Below are 12,776 nucleotides of genomic sequence, written 5' to 3'. Positions count from 1 at the left end.
AAAGAAGGCGGCGGAGGGGCCGGCAGGGTTGGGAGCACCCTGCGGAGCCCTTCGTTTGGGGTCGAGCCCCCCCTCTTATCCTCCGGTTGAGCCTGTCTGTCCCCAGACCCGCTTGCACCCATGGGGATCCAAGCTGCGGGCAAAGGGTGAGGGGCAGAGACTGAACTTTGGGGTGGGCGATGCTCTCACAGACCTGGACGCCGGGGGAGCGCGACAGCGCTTGCAAAGACGCTTCAGGGAGGCAAGTGCTCTCTCCCTGGCATGCTCGCTGCCTTCCTGCGAAGCAAAACAGGGGAGCATCCCCGCCACAGTACCTGTCCCAGAAGAGATGCGGCGCCACAGGGACGTAACCAGCCCGCACTGGGAAAAGGCCGCGCTTCCGCGCTCATACCCCCAAAGCGGCACATCCCGCCCTTCCTCCCGTCTGCGATAAATCCCCACCGCGCCGCTTGCCCCCAGTCCCCCCGAGAGAACAGACCAGGACCAATCTGTGCTGGCTGGGGTTTTATTATTTATTAATCGGAATTTTTAAAAAAACAATCAACCAAACAGAAGCATTTTCACACCCTGGCAAGGTCAGGGTGAAAAGGAGGGAAAAGGCAATGGTTATAAAACAGGAACCCGAGGGCAAGGAAGAGGCTGTGCTCTGCCCTTGTTATGCAAGGCTGTGAGAGGAGGAGGGAAGGGAAATGATGGGATTTAAGACACTGTTGGCACGACACTGCAGATGATCAGCAAAATGGGCTACTCGAAGAGGGGGGAGAAATTAAGTAGCTGCCCAGGCTTGCCTGCAGCCAAGAGCAAGCTTTGCTGCCGCAGAGCCTGGGAGCTTCTCCACTGCTTCTGAGAGCTTGCTGTGGCTGCATTAGCCCTTCGGCACAGGGGCGGCAGGTAAGTGGCTGCTGGTCCAGGTTAATTGCAGTGGGGCTGTGGCAGATGCCAAGGCAGGTTTGAAAGCTGAAATGGATGCACCTGGCTGGCAGAGAGGAGCGGGAGGAGGGGGGAAGGGAGGGGACAGGACTGAGAGGCGCCTGGCGGGCAGCAGGAGCAGAAGGCAGCATACCTGGAGCCTGCAGGCAGCAGGAGATCAGTCGGTGGCCTGACCACCACATCAAGGCAGGTGCCCTCACACTGAGCTCCGTGTGATAGGCCAGCCAGCAGCCTTCCCAGGTCTAGATGAGAGACCAGCACACATCAGCCTCTGGCCACTGGTCAGCTGTGGGAGTGAACTATTTACAGCACAGGAGGCACAATCCTGCTGTCTTCTCCTTCCCCAGAGCTCTGTGAAGCAACCTTATATGACATATGGGTTCATTGCAAGTAATCCACCCCTCCTCTTGGGGCAAGCTCCGCAGCGGCCTGGCTGCAGCCACTCCCTCCACGCCAAAGGAAAGGAAGAGAGAAGCTCACTATGCCAGATGGATGCAGAGCCAGGAGTAAGGATATGCTGGCAGGGAAAAAAGCTGTCCCTGGACTACCTGCAGCTGAGTAGCAGTATAAGGAGGGGTTAAAACAACTGGATCAGCTTTTATTCAGTTCACTCATCTAAACAGACATGTAAACAAGAACTGACAAGGAACTGGAGGGATGTGGTGCACATACCCGCTGTTGTGCACCACTTGGGCAGAGGCTGAGTTTGCTGGAAGAGTGGACATCTGCACTGTCCCCTGCCTGGAGGTGGGGGAAGAGGTGCCACCCAAGCCTCCCGGAGAGACTGGGATCTACACAGATTGTTTTTATTGATTTTTTTTGAAGCTGTAGTATCAGCATTTGCTGGTGTTGGGATCCCCGGAGGCTTGCTGCACTGCTACAGAGCAGCCCTTTGGCTGGGTGGGATGGGCCGGCAGGCCAGCAGCCAGCTGGCGTGCCCAGTTTGTTGCAGAAGAGGTCACCTGTTCCTGGTTCTTTGTAAACCTGAGCTGTTTCTTCCCCAGTGCCCCACCTCCCCCAGCAGTCATTGCGGAGGAAGAGGGATGCCCCGTGGGTCAGTGACTTGACCCTCCTGCAGGTTCTTGACGAGCTGAGCCAGCCAGCGCTTGGTGGTGGTGTCATCCTTCAGGACCTGGGCAAAGGTGGTGTCCTTCAGCTGGTCAGGAAGGCACTGCCTGAGAGCTTCACGTGCCCTACATCAAGAGACAAGAAACGGGGCCCAACAAATAAACTCACAGGGGCAAGAGGGGAGCAAACCCCACTGGGGACACAGCATTCCCTTGCCTGGAGGTCTCCCTGCTAGAGCCAGCCAAGGAAAGCACTGAGCAGCAGCAATGCAGCAGATGGCACTCAGCCAGCCAGCACAGCTCCCACCCCTGACACTAAACCCCACCAAGCAGCCCCTGCACTCCCACACCCAGCAGCAAAGTGATGCAATGTTAGGAGAGACTGAGGCAACAAATACACTCCCAGAAGCTTTGGGCAGAGCTACTGGTCAGCAGGAGATCAGTTTGTATTCTCTCAACTGAATTTCATCTACTGCTAACAGCCTGTCTTGATGCAGAAGAGGCAGAGTAAAGTGTACCTTCCACCTCAGGCCCTCCTTTGTATCTTGTTCAAGCTACACAAGCTCAGGCAGTAGTAACCTGCACAGTTGGAATTTACACAATCCCCCAACAGTCACCATTTCTCCCATGCACCATAAAAGCTGCAGTGACTAGCAAGAAAAAAACCAAAGCAAAAACCCCACCCATCTTCCATACTGAACTAAAGCTGACAGGTGGCGCACTGTGGAGAAGAACTGAAGAACTGTGCTTCCAAGGGCACAGGAGAAGCCCTTGCCCAAACTCCTAAAATGTTTACCTGGGGTTATCGGAAAGGCGAAGGTAGCAGCGGACGACGTGTTTCAGCAGCCGTGCCGACGGCTCCTTGGAGAGCTGCAGGACCATTTTACCCTGTTTGACAGAGGCCAGTGCCACCAGTTAAAGTCTTTAAAAGAACAGCTCCACAATCAACAGAGACGAGGCTCTGGCTTCCTGTGCAGCACAGCCTATTACCTTTTATCTAGATACCCCTGCAGGGAGCCTGGTGCTGCTTGCCAAAATGCCTTTGAGAATAGCAGCTTGCCATGACTTGGAAAGGGTTCTACCAGCAGCTCAAGGAAAGCTCACCTCATTTCTGTTTAATTTTTACCTTCTAGGACTACTTAGCAACTCTTTGTGAGATTAAAGAGACCCTGGGGTTTCCCCCACACTGAAGACAGACACATTCCAAGCAGTTTGGTAAGCTCAGTCTGAGTGACACCATGAGGTCTGGTCCCAAGCTCTGCAACACCCTCTGTTCTCATACACATTCCCTTCATTTCAACATCCTTTTAAGACAATGGCAATACCCTGGAAAGCCAGGCCAGAGGACTGGGCTCACTCACATTTGTAGTAAGATCCTTATCTGGTCTTAGCATGCATCCAAACAGTGTATTTTTTCTTTCTGCTACATCCCTCGTGAAGCTGTTCCAGGGAAGCAAGGCATAGACAGATCTTCCCAGCCCAGTCTCTGTTTCTCACACTAAGTAGGACTTTGCACCTTTGAACGTGCCCAGCTGAGCAAACAGTGTGGATGCCTTCACACACCTGCTCTGAAGAATTTAACAGACTTCAGGCTTGTATTTAGGAGTCAATCACATCTGCCCAACAAGTTGGTTTTTTTCCTGTAAACTACATTTTCCCCATTAGCCAAATTCACCTGCATTTGGATATCCTGGCCGTCAGCAACTAGCAAGTCCCCCTCATCTGCCCTTTTGCAAGCTTGCTGTTCTTAGCAATTCCCCATGATTACCAATTATTTCTTCAAAATAAATAACCACAAGCTCCTCAGAGAGCTCCTGGATGGAAAATACTAACTTGCTCTTTTAAAAGCATATAATACTTGTGTGACATCTTACTCCGTTATCAGCAGACATGGAAGTAAATCGTCACCCTCATTAGACAGGAGTACACTATCCTGATTTTTGAAATAGACAATGAAAAAGTCTGTTACATTTTCATCTTTCTCTCTTGCACTATGGAATACTGATCTTGACCAGGGCTTCACCTAATGGTGGGACTATACAGGCTAACACAGCTTAACACACCCATGAACTTCTGTGTTCAAGGAAGAATTCATGCCTGAAACCCCTTGGCCAAAGACAATGTGGGTGCAAAAAGTTTCCATGGGTTCAAGGGGTGGATGGGACAAACACTGGGGGTTACTACATAGAAACCCCACAAGTGGCCCCAGAAATCCAAAGCTGGAAGTAGCTGGTAGCTATGAAGTCATGAAGACAAGTATGATATATACTTGCCCTGCTCTTTCAACATGTTGTGAGAGACAGGGATGGGACACAGATCCATGATCTGAACTGTGTGATCATTCTTACATAAAAAATCAATTCACATCCTACCTACAAATGGAAACACCCACAACTCTGGAAAATCTTTTTCTTCTCTGAAGAGGTTTACCTGTTTTTGTCTTGGGGCCTTAGTATATCACAACTAATATGTGTTCTCTTGACATGCAAACCAGAAGTATACCAAGGAAACATGGAAGCAGAGCTACAGTGCCACAAGCAATTAGCCCAAGAAAGATTTGCCTCCCTCATCCTGTGCTCCAGCCAGACAGCAGTAAAGTAGTTGCTGAAGAGGCCGCCTGCTGTAGCACAATTTTTTCTTTTTTAGGTATAAACACTTTAAAAACAAATAATCTTACCAGTATCATGGCAACGTGGGAAAACCGCTCATAAGTCTGACAGATATATGCCAGCCCTGTGTCATCCAGGAGGATTTTCTGAAGAATAAACGTAGCAACCTAGAATGGGGAGAAAGCAGGAAACAAAGCATATAAACAACTTATCTACCCTGAAAAGGGACACCTTTTGTGTGGTGCTCTTTCAAGTCAGCCCTAGAGCTGAAAAGTCTTCCAGCAGGCAGCAAATGCTTTACTCAGTGAAAGTTAGAAGCCAAAATGAAATGCAGGACAGTACACAATGCCTGGCATTTCTGACTAAAGAAAAGAGATGGACACAAAGCAGAGTGTACAAGATGACTGGATTCAGGTTGCATAAGATGCCAACTACTTCCAGGCCACTCAGGCAGCCTCAGGTCTTGGTATGTTTGGTTTTTGAGGAGGTAAAAACTCCACTCAGACTTGTCCCAGCATTTCCAAGAGCAGAGAAGCCAGCTCTGCAAGGCACTGGCTGCCCGGTCAGTCAGAGATGAACAATGAAGTGTCTTTATTAAAACAAAAAAAAAGGTACCGTTTTGGAGAGCTCACTGCCAGACTCCATAATACGTAAGCACAGGGGGATAATTTCTGTTGTCAATAAGAAATTTATCACTTCTTGCTCGTCCGTTTTCACCAAGGCCCCTTGAAGTAAAAACAAAATCCAAAGTCAGTAAATGATGAACTGTTTCAAAAAAATCACACCTTTCAAGGATGGCCTGTGCTCTGCCCTCCCCAGAAACCATTCAGTCTGAAGCCAGGCAGAGAACTGTCATCCTAGACATGTTGCAGCACATGGGTGGAGAAGAAATTATTCTGGCAGGGTAAAAGTAGTCAGTGTAAAAGTAATGTGTTTGGGAGTTGTTTATTTTTCAGAAAGGGGATGCATCCTTGGCTCTCCCTCAGTAGTAACACAAACACAAAAGGATCATGGCACCCACAGAAACCTCTGGGAGGAAAAAATCCATTTTAAGACTCTTTATGCATTCAGAGAAAAGTTATTTGGGCAGAAAAAGAAAGTAAAAAAGAAAAAAAAAACAGGATAAGAGGAAGACAGGGAAAATACACCCAAGTCAATCAATGACAGAAACCCGGAGTAAGCCCAGCCTGCACCCACCCATCCCAGTGCCTAGCTGGGAGGGCTGAGGGTGACGATACAAGAAGTCTGCAGGTACTTGTACTCAAAGAAACATATTTTTGGCAATGCATTTAGACTTCAGTGGTTTTTTTATAAGGGAAAAGGCAGACGAGTCTGCCTTCACAACAGAAAAGCAGCAGCTCCTTCTCTTGCTGCTATAGAAGACTTGGAAAATCCCAATCACAATAGACCTCTGACTTTGGCCATGCAGGTCTCTATGCCCACAGCATGAGGAGCTCTAACTCAGCAGGAGATCAGCGCTCCAGCGTCCGCCTGGCTGCTCACCAATGACTCCGAGGCTTGTGAGCCGCAGGTACTCAAACGGACGGGTCTTGCTGACCGTGTGCAGGAAGGGGTACAGGAAGAGAGGAATATGAGCTGCCAGAAAAGCTGATCTGCAGGAAAGACAGAACACACCATGTGAACAACAAGGGAAACAAAGTGGGCACACAATCTGGCATTACCATGCAGAGCCTCAGACTATTCCTGGTGGACCCCATTGCTACTGCTCCTCAAAAGTGGGTAACACTTAATTCTCTGATGGGAAGGCACAAAGAAAATCCTGTGCTGGGCACAGCACAAAACCTAATGCCTGCTCTGTCCATTACCAGCATTCCTGACTCAGCTGACCAGAAACTGAGAACACCCTGTTGTTTTTATTACCTTCTCCTGCCTCCCAGACCCTCTGTTTCGTAAATTCACTGCTGCATTTCACCCTGCAGGTTCCCAATGGCAAGGATTGTCAGCCACAGTGCCTGTGAAAGGTACCTCTCAGAAACACAGACTGGCTGAGCTTTAGGCATCACCAGAGTTTAAACGTGCACCAACACCTTTCCCCAAGAGTCCTCACACTGCCATCTGGCAGTAGTGAAAAATAAAAATTGCAGGTAGAATGCTGGAGATTGCTCTGCTAACAGATGGAAGCTCTCTTGCACAATCATACAAAATACTTCTTTCCATTTTACGTTTTCAAACTTTACATGTAAAGGTGAGTTGTGTAAAACTATCCTACTTCTTTGGATATCATCTCATGGAGGGGTTGCTGTTTAACACTGCTTTGCAGCAGCTCAAAACCAACTTCAGCTATGCTGCTGCTCAGCAGTAACAGAAGCATGAGATTGTGGATCTCTGGGTAGTTTCCTTCTGAGTTCTAGCTACTGATTTTGGCTGAATCAACATTATAATTTTCCCTACTGACAGGGACTGTTGAGAAAACATGAAGTCAGACACTGGCTGAGGACTCCAAAAATGGCTCTGCTATTGCTCCCTTGCCTCACACTTGCCTGAGAAAGACAGTCCTGTTCATTCCACCCTTTCAACAGCTGGTCTAAAAACTGTAAGCTGAAATTTAAAGAGTTCTTTTTTGACTTTACAGAATATTCTGAGTTGGAAGAAACCCACAAGGATCATGGAGTCCAGCTCTTAAGTGAAGAGTCCATATGGGGATAAGAACACAACCTTGGCATTATTGAGACTGTGCTCTAACCAAGCTCCTTGCCTAAATAATTGTAAGCTCAAGGATCCTTGCACACAGCACACAACAAAAAGGTACCCTTAGCTCTGGCTGACCTCCCAGAAGCTCCCACAACCCAATGTTCTAAGAATTTACAAGATCTCAGGATGATCCAGGGAATGCAATGCATTTAGGACCATAAAGCTGTCATCTTGATAATCCATGCAAACAGGTAAAAGCAGCAGGCAGCTGCCTATCTATCAGCTCTGTTGTGTGGTTCACTTCTCTCAAGCGAAAAAAAAGAAAGGAGCTCAAGTGCTTCTAAAATCAAACACATGGGCTGAGGTGTCAATATCAACACCTCAGAAAACCCAACACAACTTGGAAACATTTACCTTGTTTCAGGGTGTGATGCAACACACTGTAGTAGAGCTAAAGCATTGCAGACTCTGTTGGACTGATGGGCTGTCAAAGTCGGAGGGTTGATTGATGGATAAATATTTACAATTTCCTATAAATTGACAGAGAGTGGAAAGTTAAAGGAGGAAAATATCAGAAAGCCACACCAAAGCACTTGCCTGGCAAGGAAGTGCAGGACAGCAGATAACAGTCTGCTTTCACCAAGTTACTTTCAAGTTACACGGCAGCCACCATGCTGCCCAGGCAAGGGCAGAGCTGGATCAGAGTCAATTTGACATGGAGTCACAGGAGTGCATTCAAACCTCCATCTGCTCCCCCCACCACATGATCCAACAAAGATCATACTCCCAAGCAATGGCAGTAAGGGATCCCACCAGTTCCTCCCCAGATCCACCTGATGGATGCACAAGCCCTGCAACATGTTGATGCTGCAGCCTGACCCACCTGAAGGAGAGCTGCGATGGTGCCAAACGAGTGCCACAGCATTGGGGCGAGGTCAGGCACGGACTCGCGCTTCTTGCTCAGCTCCAGCAGTGCATTCTCCCGTGTCTCAGGGCTGGACAGCTCATTGATCCATTGGTAGATCTTTTCACGGTCAACCTGAGCCAGTGCTGTTGGCACAGGCTGGGAGGAAACAGGAAAGCTTCAGTCCAAACATTTTATCCAGTTCTCACCCAAACCATTCCCACAATCTGACAGAAAAAGAAACTCCTGACTGAAAGGGCGGGACCTACAGCTCTATTAAGATGTTCTGGACATGGATCCATCCCTTCCTTAGATTAGTCTTAGTATTTCACCTATTTGAAATTCTAAGGCTTTATTTCCTGGCCTGACTTGTTAAGACAGTCTCTCTCAATCCCCTTGTCAAGCAGTACCTTTGTAACTTCATTCAGCATGAGAGCCAAGCTGCTGCCCATGTGTGCCAGCAGAGCTCCTGGGGAGCAACACACACTTCAGCCAGCTATCATGGGTTCCACCTGCATTTAGCATGCATTTATTTTATGCTTCAAGCGCAAGATTCCACAGATTCAGAGTAAAGGAGAGATCACTTTTTTCTCTCCACTAACACCCATGACATTGGAGACTGCCAATGAGATTCACCCAATGCACATGAAAAAAATATTCATATGAACAGTAGAAAAGTTTTCACTACTTCACCATCAGCATGACACCGGCCACAGCCAGTAAAAGCTGCTGTTACCAATGGCTCGTACTGATACCAGCTACATTGTTCACATGCATGGAGCTGAAAGGGAATTTTTCAAGAATGACTTTGTGCAAGATCTCAGGATGATTTGATTCTGTACAAAATAAGCCCAGAGGAGAGTAGATCTGTATTCCTGGCCAAGACACATTTTCTACTACTCAGGGGAAATCCAAATTTTGCTTCTGCCTCTCTTGAAACATCAGGGAAAGAACAGTATCAAGATCAACAAGTTCTCAATACAAAAAAATGTGGAAGAAGAGGGAAAAGAGGGACTATATAATAATTTGCAAGCAGGGCTCATACCACACTGACAGCAATGCTATCACCAAGCTGCTCACCACTGAGATACACAGGAGGATACAGGGGAGCTCTGGAACTGAAAGTGGCTGCAGTGAAACCTGAAGCCACAGGGCAGAGGCAGTCCCAGAAGGCATGCAGGAGGGATAGAGAGAGACTTCTCAACCTTTGGCAGACACCACCAGCTTTCCTTCTCTGTATCTGCAAAGGTTTCCCTCCTCTATTTATCCCCATTTTATTTCCACAGGTATGTCCAAAGAGATTCTTCCCCAGCTATGGGATTTCTCTCTCCTCCAGCCACCTCCATTGTATTATTTAACTTAAATGTTCATAAATAAGCCAATGTGGTGTTATCAGTCCCTGTACTCTTGGGCTCAAATACTTTTTTAGCTGTTCATATTTCCTCCTATCCTCTTTTTTCTCACTGTCATGGTTTAGGTATGGTGATCTCCAATTTAGTGTTCCCACTGAAACCACTCCAAACCACTTGTCACTCACTCCCTCCCTCCTTCCTCTCCCAGTCCCCCTGCTCCAAGATGGAAAGGGGAATTGGAGGCACAAAAGGTAAAGATCACAGGTTGAGATAGCACCAATTTACTGGGAACAGCAATGAGATAAGAAAACTAACTAATATTAGTGACAGAGAGTACAAAAAAAGTTATTGCTCACCCCACAGAACCCTCCCTAGAATACCCAACTGCTTCCTGGGCCACACTGGCCCAAACTCAAATCAAGTCCTTCCTCCCTCTCTGAAAAATGATGTGAGGTGGTACAGAATAATCTCTGGTGCCTAGCTATGCTCCTTCCCATCTAATGCAAAAATTAACTCTGTTCTGGCCAGAACGAGGACAGTCACCTACTAAATTTGTAATTTTTCCCCCAAAACCTCAAACTAAATTAGTGATCCTGCCAAGTTTCTTGTGCCCCTACAACTGAAGGTGCAATTGCAATGCTAACTTCTACACTGAAGCTCAAAAAGAGAAGGAGAATGAACAGAGCCCATTTGTTTTTATGTGGGATGGTGGGTTGACAACCAGTGTAGCAATAATGTTGTTATAATTGTGTTATCTAAAGCTTCCATCTATTTTTCTAGACTCACTGGAAGTTTCAGTTCCTGTAAGCTTAAATACATCGACCCCTTAAAAGCACAATCATGTGCCTGTGATCCCTAGAGAACACTAAGTAGATTTTCCACACAATTAAGTTTATGATGTCCAATATCTGCCTAGAACAAACTGCTTTTAGCCACAACAAACTGCTTTTCATAGGCTCTACAGTTGCTCCTTTTGTTTTACTATATATGGAAAGTCATGGGGTTTTTTCCCTAATTCCCTATTTCATTATTGTTTCTTCTTCTCCCTCTAAGACCCAAAATTCTGGGGAACCCTGAGGGCCACAGAAATCCTGCAAGCTCCAGGACAGAACCTCACCAGGAAGACTTTTCTTTTGCACACAGGGAAAGCAACACTTTTCAACGGTATTAGGTCAGGAAAAATCTTGTAATACCTTTTCTCCTTCTTGGAGAAAAGACATCTCTAACACTCACATAACAAACTGATTTAGGCAAAAGGTTTTCTCTTCCTGATGGAGCAGTTGCTGCTAGGCCCACTGGTAGAAGTCCTGGTCAGCCAAAGCCAGACATTGACTAACTGGATAACACGTGCTTTTTAAACTATTTTGATAGTCCATTGGTTCAGAAACACCAAAAATGAATTTTGAGCTTCCACAGCAGTGCATTAGCTGATTCTAGCAGGGCTTTCAATGCTCTACAGCCAATCACAGCTACATTTAGTGGTTTCAGTCTGTCCTCAGCACTGTGATGCCTTCAGGGCAGACACCTAAGTGTCAGCTCTGCCATCAGCATCACTGTATGAAGACCAGTGCTCTAGCTCACCACAGCTCTATCCCAGCAGTGTTCACAATACCCAAAGGGATTCCTGAGCCAATTCCTGACCTTACTAAAAGGTGACTATTTACCACAGGTCCTGAGCACATCTCCAGGGCCAAAAACCCTTCTCTGTCACCTCCAGTCTAAGCTCACTGGCTGTGGTAGGAAGCATTTCAATACAGAACTACCAGCTAGCATAAACTATGTATAAATTAAATATACTTTCAAGTGAATCCTAAAATAAAGTTGATCTCTCTTCTGAATTTTTGTTAAAATCGTCTTTAAAAGAGGGATAACTAGAACACAGACAAAGGATTAATGGAAGATATACATAATGGGAGTCCTTCATGCACTTAAACAAACACTAAAGAATTACAGTGCTGTAAAAATGTAAATGCTGATTAAGAGAGTTTACCTGATCTGACACACCCTTCCATGCTCTGGAGAACAGTACTTCAAATCAGAAGTTTTTGACAGCACTCCAAGAACCAGTTAAAGTCACAAGTGTTTAAACAAAGAGGAGAAACTTAAAAAGTTCTCTAACTCCTGTTCATCAGAACTTTACTTACTCATTAGCTCGGTAGTCCAACCAGACCCTTGATCTAAGTTCATCTGAAACTCCTGCTCTTGCAATAGAGCTCCCACACTCAGTATACACAAGACTCAATCAGCTCTAGGAAGTCTTACACAAGTCATGAACGAGCATTTGGAGGAGAGAAAACCAAAACACAAACCAAATCACGTGGCAGATACACAGCAATAACCACATCCTTCAAACTCAGCTTCCATTTCTGAACCCACCCAGGCCAAGGCACCGTTCCACTGCTGCCGGCCTGAACGCCAGGCACCAAATCCAATCCTGGCAGCTTCCTGAGGGGGAAGAGGGAAGCACCAGCCATGGCCGGTCCTGCACTGCACTGGGGCAAAAGGGAAGCAGGAACAGGCAGGACCTGCTGCCCCCAAGGGGCTTTTCACTGTCTATTCTTTCCCTCTGCTGTCAAGGCCAGCAGTACAACAGCTCCCCAGAGGACAGAGGAGGTGGCTGGGCACGCAGGAGGTGCCACAGATAAGTGTTTTAAGGTCACTTAAAGAAGATCCACTCTGAACCTTTTGCCTCAGCGGGAAGGTCTTCCTTATCCCTTCTTATCCTGCCCTCTCCTATTCTTATCCTGCTCTTCCCCGTCCACACACTCTGCAGATATTTTTTGGATTCATTTTCATGTAGATTAATTAATTCTAGACTTTTATTTGCTTTTCCTCTATGTGCTTTTTAAAAAATAGAGCAAACCTTATCAACAAAATTCGTCATGCTTCTGCTTTTGTATTAAACCTACATTTAACGATACCCTTGCTAGTGGTTCTTAAAGGAACCTTAAAACACTGACTGGCTACAGGAGGCATGCAGGCGCAGAGAGGGAGCAGGGTAGACAGGGGGAAGGAGGGGAAGAGGGAGCAGGGTAAGGCGGTGAGGAAGGAGAGGAAGAGGGAGCAGGGCAGGCAGGGGGGAAGGAGGGGAAAAGGGAGCAGGGCAGGCAGGGGGGAAGGAGGGGAAGCCCTGCGTGAGGCACCCGAGGCAGAGCCGGCTCGCCCACAGGGAAACCCTCCAGGCCCTGGACAGACCCCGCCGCAGCAAAGCCCGCACCGCCGGTACGGAGCAGCCGGAGTGCGGCAGCTGCCAAACAGAACC

At 47.3% G+C, this 12,776-nt stretch overlaps 1 protein-coding gene across 1 annotated transcript; it reads right to left on the bottom strand.

Annotated features, from left to right (window-relative positions):
• Positions 1-491: 491 nt before the first annotated feature.
• CNOT9 (CCR4-NOT transcription complex subunit 9) lies at positions 492-11,988 on the bottom strand. The gene is made up of 8 exons (XM_031057939.1): positions 11,891-11,988; positions 8,142-8,340; positions 7,673-7,788; positions 6,110-6,219; positions 5,222-5,331; positions 4,675-4,773; positions 2,794-2,885; positions 492-2,123 (listed from the first exon to the last, which is right to left on the bottom strand). The coding sequence occupies exons 1-8, from the start codon at positions 11,986-11,988 to the stop codon at positions 1,955-1,957; spliced, it is 993 nt and encodes a 330-aa protein (XP_030913799.1). The 3' UTR covers positions 492-1,954.
• Between the last annotated feature and the right edge of the window lie 788 nt (positions 11,989-12,776).

The sequence above is a fragment of the Geospiza fortis genome, unplaced genomic scaffold, assembly GCF_000277835.1.
Source record: "Geospiza fortis unplaced genomic scaffold, GeoFor_1.0 scaffold112, whole genome shotgun sequence".
In the NCBI taxonomy this organism is placed as follows: Eukaryota; Metazoa; Chordata; class Aves; order Passeriformes; family Thraupidae; genus Geospiza; species Geospiza fortis.
Note: the sequence above shows the minus strand (reverse complement) of the source record. Positions and strands in the feature narration are given on the sequence as shown.